Raw genomic sequence first — 18,356 nt, forward strand, 5'->3', positions numbered from 1 at the left:
AAACTCATCTCCCACAATAGTCAGCTCCTCACAAATTCATCTCCCACAATAGGCAGTTCCTCACAAACTCATCTCCCACAATAGTCAGCTCCTCACAAACTCATCTCCCACAATAGTCAGCTCCTCACAAACTCATCTCCCACAATAGGCAGCTCCTCACAAACTCATCTCCCACAATAGGCAGCTCCTCACAAACTCATCTCCCACAATAGTCAGCTCCTCACAAACTCATCTCCCACAATAGGCAGCTCCTCACAAATTCATCTCCCACAATAGGCAGCTCCTCACAAATTCATCTCCCACAATAGGCAGCTCCTCACAAATTCATCTCCCACAATAGTCAGCTCCTCACAAACTCATCTCCCACAATAGGCAGCTCCTCACAAATTCATCTCCCACAATAGGCAGCTCCTCACAAACTCATCTCCCACAATAGTCAGCTCCTCACAAACTTATCTCCCACAATAGTCAGCTCCTCACAAACTCATCTCCCACAATAGGCAGCTCCTCACAAACTCATCTCCCACAATAGGCAGCTCCTCACAAACTCATCTCCCACAATAGGCAGCTCCTCACAAACTCATCTCCCACAATAGGCAACTCCTCACAAATTCATCTCCCACAATAGGCAGCTCTTACCCTTTCCAAACACTGGAACCACGGAGCTAAAGCTGCGACGGGAAAGTAACATGATATTTACTTCAAATAACTAAATTGAGCTCTGAGAAACGCAGGAGAGAAGGTGTGTTGTTGATTATTCACACTGAGCTTGGTGGGAGAAGCACCTAGCGACACTTTATGTACATGAAGCCAGTCAATGATTGCAAGCTAATCTTATGTATGAAAGGCCAAATAGCCTACTCCTATTTTTATGTTCTGAGACATTACCTCAGTTTTAGTCCCTCTGTAGAAAGTGCCTGATTTGTTCAGTATATTAGAATTTTATTTTTATTTCCCATTTACAGAATCTGCAGTTTTTAGCTGTTTTGATTTTAGAATTAAACTAACATTATAAGGCTGGACTCACCGTTGTTAAAATAAAACCTTATACCTTTCATTCTGCCTGGTTGGAGGCTATCCAGCTCCAACCTGAGAGTGGCCTCACCGTGGCAGTAGAGGAGGCCATGGATGGGAAGTCATATTGAAATGGGTGGTCACTGGGAGATCCTGCCTTTCTCTGTTGTTGGAAGAACTGCATTCTTAAGCAATTTTGCTCTGTCTACCACAACCAGGATCTCCTGGTGACCATCCATCTCCCTTAAGCTTATAAACACAAGAAATTCTGCAGATACTAGAAATCCAGAGCAACACACACAGAATGCTGGTGGAACTCAAGTCAAGCAGTGTCTATGGAACTGAATAAACAGTAGACATTTTGGGCCGAGATCCTTTTTCAGAACTGGAAAGGAAGGGAGAGACACCAGAATGACAAGGTAGGGGTAGGGCAAGGGGAAATCGGATAGCTCTAAGGTGATAGGTGAAACCAACTGGATAGGAAACATTAAAGGCTGGAGAGGAAGGAATCTGATAGGACAGCAGAGTGGACCATAGAAGAAAAGAAAGGAGGTAGGGTTGCCAACTGTCCCGTATTAGCCGGAACATCCCGTATATTGGGCTAAATTGGTTTGTCCCATATGGGACCGCCCTTGTCCCGTATTTCCCCCGCTAAGGTAGAGCGTTCCTACGAGACCATTCGTAAGCCGAAATGGTGTAAATCAAAGAAGCAATTACCATTAATTTATATGGAAAAATTTTTGAGCATTCCCAGACCCAAAAAATAACCTACCAAATCGTACCAAATAACACATAAAACCTAAAATAACACTAGCATATAGTAAAAGCAGGAATTTTATGATAAATACACAGCCTATATAAAGTAGAAATAATGTATGTACAGTGTAGTTTCACTCAGACAGAATCAGGAAGATTAAGCCAAGACCGATTTGTAGCAAAAAATCAGGACGTACACGCATGTGAAACAGGTGCCCGTGCAAGGCTTCATGGTCATGGTAGTCTTTCTCGAGGTAAGCACAAGTGTCCCGTATTTGACTGCTACTTTTGTCCCTTATTTGGGAGTGAGAAAGTTGGCAACCCTAGAAGGAGGAGTGGACCGCGGCAGAAGGGGGTGATGGGGGCGATAGGCAGGTGAGAAGCGGTAAGAGGCCAGAGTGGGAAATAGAAGAAAACCTACTCTCTCACCTTAAAAAAGACAGGGTAGAGTGAGATTGATCATGGAGTAGGTTAAAAAGTTGGCACAACATCATGGACTGAAGGGACTGCACTGTGCTGTTTGTTCTATGCTTGAGGAAATGTAAATTATTTGGTGAGACAAATAAGACCAGAAACAAGCCATAGTAATAGCAGAAAATAGGTGGGTGGTAACAGTTTTCTCCCCAGGGTAGGATAGAAGAGAAGAAAATTAGGGGGTACAGGGTTAGGGTGAGAGGGGAAATATTTAAAAGAAAATCTGAGGGGAAATTTTTTTGCCGATATAGACTGAATATATGGGATGAGCTGGGAGGAAGTGGTTGAGGCAAGTAAGAGAGTATAATTTATGAAGCACTTGGATAGGTACGTGGAGGGATAAGGGCCGGACACAGGAAGGTGGGACCAGCTGTATGGACACCATGGTCAGCACGGACTGGTTGGGCTGAAGGGCCTGTATCCATGCTGTATTACTCTCAAACTCTAAAACATACCTGACTGCAGTTTAGCAAATTGAAATAACTAGAAAACAACGGCAAGTATTCAGGAACAAACGAAGAATCAGAATCAGGTTTATTATCACTGATATTTGTTGTGGTGTGGCAGCAGCTTCTTCCCCTCTGCCATCAGATTTCGGAATGGACAATGAACCCATACACAACCTCATTATTTTTGCTCTTGTTTTGCACTACTTATTTAATACCTTATATATTTCTTATTGTAATTAATGCTGTATTTTATGTGTTGCACTGTACAACAAATTTTAGGACATTGTCAGTGACAATAAACCAGATTCTGAGATCTCTGAAGTGATTAAAGTCTTCAACCAGTACCAGTCTTCCATCAATATTCCTTGAGATGTTCCACCATCTTCAGTAACTATAGCAACTTAGCACATTGGTTAGTTGTAACAAATTCACCTTGTAATAAATGAGGTGACTTGAGATGCAATTCTATTTCAAAAACAGAAAATTCTGGACATATTCACTCTTGCAGAAGTGATTAAGTTCTAAATCTACAACACTTGCTTTGTGCAATGAAGTCTCATATCCTGTACGGTCATTTCCTTCCTTGGTTATTTTAAAAAGGCAACTACATGATACAAGAGACACCAAGCTGGAAGACCAAGAAACCCACATTTAGTTCAATATCTCAGTGGCACCTCCCCGTGGAAGAGCTCAGGATAAGAAGTCAAAGGAAGTTTGATCACACTGATCAAAGAGAATATAAGCCCCCTCAGGAGGTTCCCTTTAAATATTTCTCCTTTCACACTTAACCTATGACCTTTAGTTCTAATTTTACACAACCTCAGTGGAAAAAGCCTGCTTCCATTTACCCTGTCTGTACCTCGATCGAATCCCCCCCTCATTCTCCTGTGCTCCAGGGATTGAAGTTCTAATCTATTCAACCTTTCCCTATAACTCAGGTCTTCAAGTCCTGGCAACATCGTAAATTTTCTCTGTACTCTTTCAATCTTATTGATATTTTTCCTGTAGGCAGGTGACCAGAACTGCACTCAATACTCCAAATTCGGCCTGTGAATCACCCCAGATATTTATCAGGAGCACTGTGTACACAGGGCCTTTAGGTTTGTCAATGATTCCTCCCATCCGTCCAACGATCTCTGACTCCCTACCATCAGACAGGAGATATCATAGCATTAGAACAAGAACTGCTGGGATGGGAAACAGCTTCTTCCCCTAGGCCATAAGACTACTGAACTCCCTGCCACATCACGTATGAAGAGTGAGTAGCGTTATACTGTTTGCTTTTTAACTTGTGTCGTATATGCACCTTATTATTGTTTAATTTACTCGTGGTAATGTTACTTTATGTATTTCGTGTGAGTTATATGTACTATGTTGTGCACCTAAGTCTGGAGAAACATTGTTCATTTGATGGTATACATGTGTACGGTTGAATGACAATAAACTGAACTTGAACTTGAACCAATGTCTATACAACCTCAGCATAACATCCCAATTCCTGTACTAAATACTCGGATTTATGAAGGCCAATCTGCCAAAAGCATCTCTCAAACAGGCAGCCAATTCAAGTCATCAACTATACCACTTAGGAACTATCTATACAATAGCTCTGGTTGACAGTCATTATTCACTAATAAATTGCAATTAAAACAATACTTTGATATACTTTCATGGATGTTATGCTTAAAAAGAAGACACTTTACTTCCCTCCTTCAATTATCCACTGGGCCGTGCCAACTAATTAAATATCCAAACACAAAGTTAATAATAGTTAAAAATCAAAACATGCAAGTAGGAGAAGACTGGATAGCGTGGCTAAGGTGTGCTGTGGTAAGGTAGTGGTTAGTGTGACGCTATTACAGCTCGGGGTGTCGGGGTTCGGAGTTCAATTCCGGCATCTTCTGTAAGCAAGTATGTACGTTCTTTCCCATCTGAGCATGAGTTTCCTCCAGGTTCTCCAGTTTCCTCCCAGAGTCCAAAGATGTGCAGGTCAGTAGGTTAATTGGTCATTGTAAACTGTCCTGTGATTATGCTAGGGTTAAATCCATGGGTTGCTGCATGGAGCAACTTGAAGGGCTCCTTAGAGCGATATAAATAAGCGATTAACCATTAACCATTACTGGTTGAATCAAGTTAAACACTGGCCTTCATAAGTCAGAGTACTGAGTACAGGAGTTGGGATGTTATATTGAAGTTGTATAGGATGTTGGTTCAAGTTGAAGTTCAAGTTCATGAGCAAACCATTGTTACTGGTTCAGTGCAGAAAAATGTGACATAACACATTCTGAGTGGACAGATGGACACTTAAAACATAAGTGGACAAATTCTCAGATGCCCAAATCCTTAATAAAGGTAAGTAGTTGAAGCGGTTTAAAACAATATGTTGAAGCTTGGTTAATGGTCAGGGTGTATTTAATCTGCCATTTTTAGACACCTCCGTTGACTGATAACGGGGAGGTACGAGGATATTGAGAATCACAGGTATTAGTAATGAAAATGGACCAAGAGACCTTCCATGATAACAGTGCTGATAAAAAAATATATTGCAAGTTATGACAGCTTTCATAAGGTTAAGGGGGAAACTCTCATTTTCAAGTTACTGAGTTGATAACTAGAGGTCATAAATTCCAGAAGCATAAAGTGAAAAAGAAGGAGAGTTTACTTCATGCTACACATTAGGTGCTATCAGAAACAGCAGAGGAAACAGAAACCAAAACGCTCTTTAAACCTTCTTAGTAAGGATCCTGATGAAGGGCCTTAGCACAAAACGTCGACTGTTTATTCCTCTGCACAGATGTTGCCCGACCTGCTGAGTTCCTACAGAACTCTGTATGTCATTTCCAGCATCTGCAGAAGCTCTTGTATTTATGTTTTTTAAAAAGAGATTGGATAAACATTTGAAACATTTAAAAATAAAAAGAAATTCAACTGCTCTGGGAAAGTGCTTATGGGAAAGCTGTGCCGTGAATGGGCTGAACAGCTTCTAATGGTTCTTGGTTTGCCATCTATAATATTAACCTATGTAGGCACAATTCAGAGCTGAAGAATGGTCTGGAACCATCAGTCTAGCATAGCAAGGCTCCTCTAAGGATCTTACTTAGGTCAAGTCATGAGATTACTTCAGATTTAAACTGCATTTACAAGGTGAAGAGTGACAGCCAAGCGGCAATAAGAGCCTATATAAAACAGTTAATGGAATCTCAGTCAGACAACTGCTCATCACCACCCATCAACCAGGACATGCCTCCTTCTCACTGCCACCATCAAGGAGGAGATACAGAAGCCTGAAGACACACACTCAACATTTTAGGAACAGCTTCCCCTTCACCATCAGATTACTGAATGGACCATGAACCGATGAATACTGTACTACCTCACTATTTTTTTTGCTTTCTTTTTGCACTACAGTTTTTTTTAATGATTATGCGTTGCAATGTACTGCTCTGCAAAACAACAAATCTTACGACAGATGCTGGTTCTCATTCTGCTTCTGTTTCCGCTTTTACTGTGGGGTTTCACAGCATCAGAGTCACTGGAATACAGTCAAGAAGAAGGAAACAGAGCTATAATACAGCCTCTAAAACTTCAAAGAAAATAATCCATGTCGACCAATCTCTTCTTAAAGCTCAAGCCCTCTAATCCAGGCAGCATCCTGCTAAACCTGTCCTGCATCCTTTCCAAAGCCTCCACAACCTTCCCGAAATGGGGCAACCATAAATGCATAAAAAACTCCAAGTGTAGCTGCCACATGACCTCTTGAATCTTACACTCAATGCCTCGGCCACTGAAGGCTCACCAGAAATCTTCTTCATAACCCAATCTCCTTGTCTGTCCACTTTCAGGGAGCTATGGGCACGGACATCAAGTTATCTCTGTACATCTACAAATATGCAGCTGAAGGTATCCTAGCTGGTTGCAGTATGGTATTGGACAGCAATTCAGATGAGCAGGAGCGCAAAAAAGTGGCAGAGAATAGTTGGCTCTACTTTCAGCATCACAGGTATATCCCTCCCCACCATGGGTAGTGTCTACAGGAGGCACTGTACCAAGAAAGGAGCATCTATAATCAAAGATCCCCACCATCCGGACCATGCTGTCTTATTTCATCTACCATCGGGCTGAAGTTACAGAAGCCTAAAGTCCCACACCAACAGGTTCAAGAACAGCTGCTTCCCTTCAACCATTCAGTTCTTGAACCAGACAGCAAAACCCTAATCACTAAACTTCAGCAACACTATGCACTGAAATTAACATTTTTTCTAATTGTGTTCTTGTAAAAATTGTGTATAATTTATGCTTAATTGTTGTTTTTCTTGTGAACGCAGCTTATCTGATGCTGTGTGCCTGTGATACTGCTACAAGTAGGGTTTTCATTGCAGCTGTGTAGACATATTTTAAGCATCTGACAATAAGCTCCACTTTGCCTTTGACATGACTTCTTGACTCATACACTCAGTGCCCTAACCAACAAAGGCAAGCACAGCATTAGCCTTCTTTACCACACTGTTTGCATGACTACTTTCGGAGACCTACTGCTGTCTGTAGCGTTTTTATGTACTCCCCCTGACAGCGTGGGTTTCCTCCCACATTACAAAGACGTTAGGGTTAGTAAGTTGTGGGCCTGCTATGTTGGCACCAGAAGCATGGCAATGCTTGCAGGCTGCCCCCAGCACATCCTCGGACTGTGTTGGTCACTGATGTAAACAACACATTTCACTGGATGTTTCAATGTACAAGTGACAAATAAAGCTAACCTTTCCTCCTTGAACACAAGAGTTTCTGCAGATGTTGAAAATCTGGAGCAACACACAAAATGCTGAAGGAATTCAACAGGTCTGGCATTATCTGTAGATGTTAGTAAACATTTCAGGCTGAGGCCCTTCATCAGGATGCACACAATGTACATTCAGTGTTTTGGGAACAGCTTTTGCCATCAGATTTCTGAAAGGGCAATCGACACTACCTTACTATTTTTGCTCTCTTTTTGCACTATTTCTAGGCAGTTTCTAGAGTAGGTTATGTGGTCAGCACAGCATTGTGGGCTGAAGGGCCTGTAATGTGTCATAGATTTCTATGTTCTATGTTCTACTTATTTAATTTTTAACTCAGTGACCACCTTATTAGGTACAGGAGTGGAACTCGGTGAGGTCAACTGCTGTTGCTCATCCACTTCAAGATTCGATATGTTGTGTATTAAGAGATGCTCCTCTACACACCACTGTTGTAATGTGTGGTTATTTGAGATACTGTTGCCTTCCTGTCATCTTGACCAATTTAGCCAATATCCTCTGGTCTCTCTGATTAACAAGGCGTTTTCACCCACAGAACAGCACTCACTGGATTTTTTTTTGTTTTTGCTCTATCAATGCTAGACTGTTGTGCATGAAAATCCCAGGAGATCACAGTTTCTGAGATACTGCAACCACCCTGTGGCACCAACAAACATTCCACAGTCAAAGTACCTGGATCACATTTCTTCCCCTGTCTGATGTTTGGTCTGAACAACAGCTGAACCTCTTGACTATGTCTGTATGCTTTTAGGCATTGAGTTGCTGTCACATGATTAGTCAATTAGATTATTTGTATTAACGAGCAAGTGCACAGGAATATATAATAAAGTGGCTACTATGTATATTTTTTCTATAAATTATTTGTTTCTTATTGCAATTTAGTATTTTAAAGTATTGCACTGTACCGCTGCTGCAAAACAACAAACTTCGTGGCATATATCCATCCCTGATTCTGATTCTCGTGTCAACTGTTTATTCCCCTCCACAGATGCTGCCTGACCTGCTGAGCTCCGGCTTTCTATGGGCATGGCCCAGATGATCTCTCCATACACCACCTTTGCAATTATTATGAGGTTACTTGTGCTGTGCGAAGGCCTACCTGTGATGGGTGTAAGTAAGGCTCCGGTGAAGCCAGGTTGGTCTGCACAGACACACTCTTCTCCAACAGCACCTGGGGAAAGCCGAGCTTCTCAAACGTGTTCCTCTTCCAGTGCTTGCTGTCCTGTTGGGCGAGGGCCTCGTCCTCGCTGAAAGCCCGCACCACAGGACCTGGCATTGGCAGCGGCAGGGCCCCGTCACTCTCGTAGCCCGACACCTCCTTCTGCGAGTCCCAGCTGCTGCGCTGCTTGACGTGGTGGAGCTGTTGAGCCTCGCGTGCGAGGCGGCTCTGGGCTGTGTGCACATCTGGGTAGCCCCGCAGCGAATCCACCTCCGCTCCCTTGCCCTCGGCCTGGCCCGGCGAGGGCTTCTCCAGGGGCGAGTGCCTCTCCTCCGCTAGCAGATGCTCGGGTGCTGGGCTCGCCTCGCCGCAGCTTTCCCCTGCCACACCGCACCCCTCCTGCGTAAGCGAGGGCTTCCTGCTCTTCCTCTTCCTCGTGCTGGGCGAGTAACCCATTGAGGACAGTGAGTCGTGCTGGCTGGACCATGACATCGAGTCCTCGTGGATCAGTGGGCCACCCTGGTGGACAAACCTGGCCTCGGACTCCTCCAGACCGTTGTAATCAGCCGATCTTGACTCTGACCGCTGGAAGTCCCTCCCCAATGACGGGCTATGTTGCAATGTGTAAGAAATAGTGGAGGCAGCACTTGGGGAATACCGATGTTTTGTGCCTGACTTGAATTTCGGGCTGGAGCCAGACTGCTCCACGTACACCAGCTGCTTCACAAGCTCCTTGCCCGCTGGGCTGTACTCTAGGCTCATAGATCTCTCTGCACATTTCTGCTTTGTTAACACGAGGTGCTGGTAGGGGGAATTCTGGCCTTGTTTGGGGGAGTGAAGCATTGGGTGCGGTTTCCGAACTGGGGACTTCTGAGGTGACCCTGCTTTATAGCTTATTCCCTCACACTGTACCTCCATAGGGGGCTCATCGTAAATAGGAGCCTGGTATTCCATGGGGGGCTCCTCATAGAGCGGAGGCTCATAGCCGTAGCGAGGAGACGATGGCTGGGATTCAAAGGAATACTTGCGATGTTGATAATGGATCGGGGAGTGATAGGGCTCCCCTCTGGCGAGCACTGGGGAGCAGCCGCCGATGTGCTCAGCCCTCTTCAGGTACGGGGATGGTTTGCGCTCCGTGAAGAAGACCTGGTTGTCGCTGTCTGACGCAAAGCTGTGAGCGTGAGGCAGCTGGTGGCCCGAGGGTCTCCGTGGCCGTGTTCCGGGCTGGTTTTCCACATTCCCATTACCCTGATGCAGGAGGTAACTTGGTTCCCGGTCTGTGACTTTGATCAACATGCGCTCCCTAGTGCCTGTCATCCATCGGTGAGGCGATGTCCTGCACAGAAAGAGCACAGAGGAGGGAAGGCGTTAATACCAGTGGAACTGATTACAGCCATAGTATATGAAACTACTGTCACATTGGTGCCTGGAGGGCGTTAGGGTTAGAGTTGCACGTTAGCGTTAGGGTGGCACCGCAGTGCAGCAGTTAATTGCAACACTTTACAGCGTCAGCAATCAGCTTTCAATTCCCACCACTATCTGTAAGGAGTTTGACTACGCGGGTTTCCGCCCACATTCTAAAGACTTACAGGTCAGGGTTAGTAAGTTGTGGGCATGTTACACTGGCACCTGGAGCATGGCAACACTTGTGGGCTGCCCTCAGCACATCCTCAGACACAAACAGCGCATCTCATTGTATACCCCGATGTTTCAATGTTCATGTGTAATCTCAGCCAGCTCCATCATGGACACCAGCCTCCCCAGCAACAGGGGTGTCTTCAAAAGGTGATGCCTTAAATTTCAAGTGTAATTGTCATTCAACCATACGTGAATACAGCCAAACGAAACAGCTTTCCTCCGGGGCCAAAGTGCAAAACACAGTTCCAACAGTCACACACAGCTCAAGGCACATATAGATCATATAAAATACAAACCCACAAAAAAAAAGGCAGCATCCATCAAGAAGGATCCCTATCAACCAGTACAATGCCCTCTTCCCATTGTTACCATCAAGGAAGGAGGGAGAGGAGCCTGAAAACACACACTCAACGTTTTAGGAACAGTTTCTTCCCCTCTGCCTTCAGATTTCTGAACAGACTGTGAATCCATGAACACTACCTCACTATTTCTGCTTTCTTTTTGCACTATTTAATTTAATTTTTAAATATATATTTCTTACTGTAATTTATCGTAATTGTTATGTATTGCACAGCATTGCTGCTACAAAACCACATATGTCAGTGATAATAAACCTGATTCTGATTCTGATCTGAGAAATAAAGCTGATCTTTTTAAGATTAAACGCTTCTCCACCCGTGCCAGTCTGCAGCTCGTATGCTTGATTGAACCACTTGGCACAATCTCAACAAACATGTTGTTTACTTGTATCATGATGTACAAAAAATAATTCTTTAACTGGATTTGTTTTGTTTCAGATTTAGATCCATGTTGCTTTGTTCTTCCTCATCATTTGATAGAACCCTCAATTACACCACCATTTCCATCATGAGGACAGATCTAAATTTAGATTAAAACATGCTCTTTTTTAAAGTTATTTGTAGACTGCACTGAGAACAGTCGCAGGAGAAAACCACTTCTTTTTTTACAGGGAGTGGAAATTAAAGGTCTACTTTTGAAAGGATATTTAATTTTAAAACAGAGTCAATCATCTTAAGATGAGGCTTTGGGCTTCTTCCTTTGTTACTGTCACCCAAATCACTGACTGATAAAACTCAGAAGGAGACCATTCAGTCCATCATACCTATGACAGCTCATTGTAAGAATTAATACAAGAGATTCTGCAGATGCTGGAAATCCAGGGCAACACACACAAAATGCTGGAAGAAGTCAGCAAGTCAGGTATTGTCTACGGAGAGGAGTAAACCACTGGCGTTTCAAGACCAGGCCATTCTTTAGGACAGGAAAGGAAGGGGACAGAAACCAGAATAAGAAAGCGGAGGGAGGGGAAGGAATACAAGCTGGCAGGTGATGGTTGAGACCAGGTGAGGGAGAAGGTGGGTGAGTCAGATGAAGTAAGAAGGTGGAAGGGCATAGTTACCTGTCAATTGATGCAAATGACGCTTTTCACTATACACTTCAATGACTCAATGTACATGAGACAAAGATCATCTTTAATCTATATCTTGTTGCACTTCTCCATACCATTGTGGATCAATCTCTTTAGATCTAGCCTGTGGCATACTAACGTCCAGTGCAACCCATGATTGAACAATAATGTCTTATCATGGGCTATATTCCTTTTACCTTTCCTGCAACCCTGAGGCACTTGATATCCTTGTAACTCCTTGTATTTATTTGTCATTTCTCTGATCTTCCTTGGGTTTCATGGTGTTACAATGATTACGCATTTTCACATCTAGACCTCTTGTCTAATGCTTCTCCTGTGGCAACAGACGAGATAAATGCATCTGTTAGCACCATTTCTTTTTATGGATTATATTTCACAGTGAAGTCATTAGTCTGAAGCCGTAAGATTGATCTTTACAGCCTTGCTAACATGTTAATCAGGTTTTTCTTGTACATTTGTTCCAGCAGTCTGAAATCACTTTGTCATCGCGCAGTCTGGGCCCTTTGGCCAACGATGTTGTGCCTACCTATTAAGACCATAAGACCAGAACAAAGAGGAGCAGAATTAGGCCATTTCACCTATTGAGTATGCTCTGACATTTCATCAAGGTTGATCCAATTTTCCTCTTGGCCTCAATCTCCTGCTTTCTTCCTGTATTCCTTCATGCCCTGACCAAGAAAGAATCTATCAACCTCTGCCTTAAATATACATATAGATTTTGCCTCCACAGCTGCCTGTGGCAAAGAATCCACAGATCAGAATCAGAATCAGGTTTATTATCACCGGCATGTGATGTGAAATTTGTTAACTTAGCAGCAGCAGTTCAATGCAACACATAGTCTAGCAGAGAGAAAAAAATAATAAATAAAATAAAACATAATAAATAAACAAGTAAATCAATTATGCATATTGAATAATTATTAAAAAATGTGCAGAAACAGAAATACTGTATAAAGCTTCAATGTCCATTCAGGAATCTGATGGCAGAGGGGAAGAAGCTGTTCCTGAATCACTGAGTGTGTGCCTTTAGGCTTCTGTATCTCTTACCTGATGGTAACAGTGAGAAAAGGGCATGCCCTGGGTGCTGGAGGTCCTTAATAATGGAGGCTGCCTTTCTGAGACACCGCTCCCTAAAGGTGACCTGGGTACTTTGTAGGCTAGTACCCAAGATGGAGCTGACTAGATTTACAACCTTCTGCAGTTTCTTTCAGTCCTGTGCAGTAGCCCCTCCATACCAGACAGTGATGCACCCTGTCAGAATGCTCTCCACAGTACAACTATAGAAGTTTTTGAGTGTATTTGTTGACATGCCAAATCGCTTCAAACTCCTAATAAAGTATAGCTGCTGTCTTGCCTTCTTTATGACTACATCAATGTGTTGGAACCAGTTAGATCCTCAGAGGTCTTGACACCCAGGAACTTGAATCTGCTCACTCTCTCCACTTCTGATCCCTCTATGCGGATTGGTATGTGTTCCTTTATCTTACCCTTCCTGAAGTCCACAATCAGCTCTTTCGTCTTACTGACGTTGAGTGCCAGGTCGTTGCTGCAGCACCATTCCATTACTTGGCATATCTCACTCCTGTACGCCCTCTCGTCACCACCTGAGATTCTACCAGCAATGGTTGTATCGTCAGCAAATTTGTAGATGGTATTTGTACATTCACCATACTCTAGCTAAAGAAATTCTTCCCCATCTCCATTCTAAAAGGACACCCCTCTATTCTGAGGCTTCTGGTTTAGACTCTCCCACCATATGAACGATCTTCTCCACAGCCACTCTATCAAGGTCTTTCACTATTCAATAGGTTTCAATAAGGTCACCCCATATTCTTCTGAATTCTATTGAATACAGCCCTAGACCCATCAAGCACTCTTCATATGCCAAGCCATTCAATCCTGGAATCATTTTTGTGAACCTCATTTGAACCCTCGCCAATTTCTGCACATCCTTTTGAAGATAAGGGGCCTAAACCTGCTCACAATATTCCAAGTGTGGTCTCACCAGTGCTTTAAAATGTTTCAACATTACATCCTTGCTTCTATATTCTAGTCATCTTGAAATGAATGTTAACATTGCATCTGCCCTGCTCACCACAGATTGAACAAGCAAATTAATTTTGGGAGAATCCTGCACCAGGACTCCCAGGTTGCTTTGCACCTCAGTTTTTTTTGGATTTTCTCTCCATTTAGAAAATAGTCAACCCTTTCACTTCTTCCACCGAAGTGCATGACAATATACTTCCCAACATTGTATTCCATCTACCATTCTTTGCCCATTCTCCTAATCTGTCTAAGTCCTTCTGTAGCCTCTCCACTTCCTCAAAACTACCTACCCCTCCAACTATCTTCATATCATCTGCCAACTTTGCAACAAAACCATCATACAAATCATTGACATATTACGTAGAAAGAGTCAATCTCAACACAGACCCTTGTGGAACACCACTAGTCAGTGATGGCCAGCGAGAACAGGCTCCTTTTATTCCCACTACTTCTTTTCTGCAAATCAACCACTGCTTTATCCATGCGAGAATCTTTCTTGGAATATCATCAGAATCAAGTTTATTATCACCGGCATATGATGTGAAATTTGTTAACTTGGCAGCAGCAGCAGTTCAATGTAATACATGGGCTCATAGCTTGTAAAGCAGTCTCATGTATGGCATCTCGTCAAAGGTCTTCCGAAAATCCAACATCAAACAATTCTCCTTTGACTATCCTGCTTGTTATTTCTTCAAAAAATTCCAAAAGACTTGTCAGGCATGATTTTCCCTTGAGGAAACCATGCTGACTATGTCCTGTTTTATCAAGTAGCCTGAGACCTCATCCTTAATAATCCACTCCAACATCTTAGAACATAGAACATACAATAGTACAGCACACTACCGGCCCTTCGGCCCACAATGTTGTGCCGACCCTCAAACCCTGCCTCCCATATAAACCCCACCTTAGATTCCTCCATATACCTGTCTAGTAGTCTCTTAAACTTCACGAGTGTATCTGCCTCCACCACTGACTCAGGCAGTGCATTCCATGCACCAACCACTCTCTGAGTAAAAAACCTTCCTCTAATATCCCCCTTGAACTTCCCACCCCTTACCTTAAAGCCATGTCCTCTTGTATTGAGCAGTGGTGCCCTGGGGAAGAGGCGCTGGCTATCCACTCTATCTATTCCTCTTATTATCTTGTACACCTCTATCATGTCTCCTCTCATCCTCCTTCTCTCCAAAGAGTAAAGCCCTAGCTTCCTTAATCTCTGATCATAATTCATATTTTCTAAACCAGGCAGCATCCTGGTAAATCTCCTCTGTACCTTTTCCAATGCTTCCACATCCTTCCTATAGTGAGGCAAGCAGAAATGGACACAGTACTCCAATTGTGGCCTAACCAATGTATTATAGAGCTGCATCATTACATCGCGACTCTTAAACTCTACCCCTCGACTTATGAAAGCTATCACGCCATAAGCTTTCTTAACTACCCTATCCACCTGTGAGGCAACCTTTAGGGATCTGTGGACATGTACCCCCAGATCCCTCTGTTCCTCCACACTACCAAGTATCCTGCCATTTACTTTGTACTCTGCCTTGGAGTTTGTCCTTCCAAAGTGTACCCCCTCACACTTCTCTAGGTTGAACTCCATCTGCCACTTCTCAGCCCACTTCTGCATCCTATCAATGTCTCTCTGCAATCTTCGACAATCTTCTACACTATCTACAACACCACCAACCTTTGTGTTGTCTGCAAACTTGCCAACCCACCCCTCTACCCCCACATCCAGGTCGTTAGTAAAATTCACGAATAGTAGATTCCTAGAACAGATCCTTGTGGGACACCACTAGTCACAATCCTCCAATCAGAATGTACTCCCTCCACCACAACCCTCTGCCTTCTGCAGGCAAGCCAATTCTGAATCCACCTGGCCAAACTTCCCTGGATCCCATGCCTTCTGACTTTCTGAATAAGCCTACTGTGTGGAACCTTGTCAAATGTCTTACTAAAATCCATATAGATCACATCCACTGCACTACCCTCATCTATATGCCTGGTCACCTCCTCAAAGAACTCTATCAGGCTTGTTAGACACGATCTGCCCTTCACAAAGCCATTCTGATTGTCCCTGATCAGACCATAATTCTCTAAATGCCCATAGATCCTATCTCTAAGAATCTTTTCCAACACCTTTCCCACCACAGACGTAAGGCTCACTGGTCTATAATTACCTGGACTATCAACAAAACCATTAAGACAGTAAGACAAAGGAGCAGAAGTCAGCCATTCGGCCCATTGAGTCTGCTCTGCCATTTTATCATGAGCTGATCCATTCTCCCATTTAGTCCCACTCCCCCACCTTCTCACCATAACCTTTGATGCCCTGGCTACTCAGATACCTATCAATCTCTGCCTTAAATACACCCAATGACTTGCCCTCCACTGCTGCCCGTGGCAACAAATTCCAAAGATTCACCACCCTCCAACTAAAAAAATTTCTTCGCATTTCTGTTCTAAATGTTCTAACTTCAATCCTTAAGTCATGCCCTCTCGTACTAGACACCCCCATCATGGGAAACAACTTTGCCACATCCACTCTGTCCATGCCTTTCAACATTCGAAATGTTTCTATGAGGTCTCCCCTCATTCTTCTAAGCTCCAAGGAATACAGTCCAAGAGCGGACAAACATTCCTCATATGTTAACCCTCTCATTCCCGGAATCATTCTAGTGAATCTTCTCTGTACCCTCTCCAACGTCAGCACATCCTTTCTTAAATAAGGAGACCAAAACTGCCCGTAGTACTCCAAGTGAGGTCTCATCAGTGCCTTATAGAGCCTCAACAACACATCCCTGCTCCTATACTCTATTCCTCTAGAAATGAATGCCAACATTGCATTCGCCTTCTTCACCACCAACTCAACCTGGAGGTTAACCTTAAGGGTATCCTGTACAAGGACTCCCAAGTCTCGTTGCATCTCAGAACTTTGAATTCTTTCCCCATTTAAATAATAGTCAGCCCCTTTATTTCTTCTGCCAAAGTGCATAACCATACACTTTCCAACATTCTATTTCATTTGCCACTTCTTTGCCCATTCTTCCAATCTATCCAAGTCTCCCTGCAGACTCTCCGTTTTCTCAGCACTACCGGCCCCTCCACCTATCTTCGTATCGTCAGTAAACCTAGCCACAAAGCCATCTATTCCATAATCCAAATCGTTGATGTACAATGTAAAAAGAAGCGGCCCCAATACGGACCCCTGTGGAACACCACTGGTAACCGGCAGCCAACCAGAATAGGATCCCTTTATTCCCACTCTCTGTTTCCTGCCAATCAGCCAACGCTCTATCCACGTAAGCAACTTTCCTGTAATTCCATGGGCTCTTATCTTGTTAAGTAGCCTCATGTGTGGCACCTTGTCAAAGGCCTTCTGAAATTCCAAATATACAGCATCCACTGCATCTCCCTTGTCTAACCTACTGGTAATTTCCTCAAAAAATTGTAATAGGTTTGTCAGGCAGGATTTTCCCTTAAGGAGTCCATGCTGAGTTCTGCCTATCTTGTTATATGCCTCCACGTACTCTGTAACCTCATCCTTGACCATCGACTCCAACAACTTCCCAACCACTGATGTCAAGCTATCAGGTCTATAATTTCCTTTTTGCTTCCTTGCCTCCTTCTTAAATAGCGGACTGACATTTGCAATCTTCCAGTCCTCCGGAACCATGCCAGAATCTATCGACTTTTGAAAGATCATCGCTAATGCCTCCGCAATCTCCACAGCTGCTTCCTTCCGAACACAAGGGTGCATTCCATCTGGTCCGGGAAATTTACCTACCTTTAGCCTATTCAGCTTCCTGAGTACTTTCTCTGTCGTAATTGTGACTGCGCACACTTCTCTTCTCTGCCACCCTTGAGTGTCCGGTATACTGCTGATGTCTTCCTCAGTGAAGACTGATGCAAGATTCTCGTTCAGTTCCTCCGCCATCTCCTTATCTCCCATTACAATTTTTCCAGCATCATTTTCTATCGGTCCTATATCTACTCTCACCTGTCTCTTACTCTTTATATGCTTGAAAAAGCTTTCAGTATCCTCTTTGAAATTATTTGCTAGCTTCCTTTCATAGTTAATCTTTTCCCTCTTAATGACCTTCTTAGTTTTCTTTTGTAAGCTTTTAAAAACTTCCCAATCCTCTGTCTTCCCACTAATTTTTGCTTCCTTGTATGCCCTCTCCTTTGCTTTAACTTTGGCTTTGACTTCTCTTGTCAACCACAGATGCATCCTTTTTCCATTCGAAAATTTCTTCTTTTTTGGAATATACCTGTCTTGTACCTTCCTCACTTCTCGCATAAACTCCAGCCACTGCTGCTCTGCTGTCTTTCCCGCCAGCGTCCCTTTCCAGTCAACTTTGGCCAGTTCCCCTCTCATGCCACTGTAATTTCCTTTACTCCACTGAAATACCGACACATCAGGTTTCGGCTTCTCTTTTTCAAATTTCACAGTGAACTCAATCATGTTAGGATCACTGCCTCCTAAGGATTCCTTCACCTCAATCTCTCTAATCACCTCCGGTTCATTACACAATACCCAGTCCAGTACAGCCGATCCCCTAGTGGGCTCAACAACAAGC

General features: G+C 43.5%; 1 protein-coding gene across 1 annotated transcript in view; it reads right to left on the reverse strand.

Annotated features, from left to right (window-relative positions):
- arhgap39 (Rho GTPase activating protein 39) overlaps positions 1 to 18,356 on the reverse strand; it is a 682,545-nt gene that overhangs the window by 190,097 nt on the left and 474,092 nt on the right. Inside the window, 1 exon segment of the mRNA XM_072252088.1 lies at positions 8,583 to 9,978. Within this exon segment, the coding sequence (XP_072108189.1) occupies positions 8,583 to 9,978 (1,396 nt within the window).

Source organism: Mobula birostris, chromosome 3, assembly GCF_030028105.1.
Source record: "Mobula birostris isolate sMobBir1 chromosome 3, sMobBir1.hap1, whole genome shotgun sequence".
Classification (NCBI taxonomy): Eukaryota; Metazoa; Chordata; class Chondrichthyes; order Myliobatiformes; family Myliobatidae; genus Mobula; species Mobula birostris.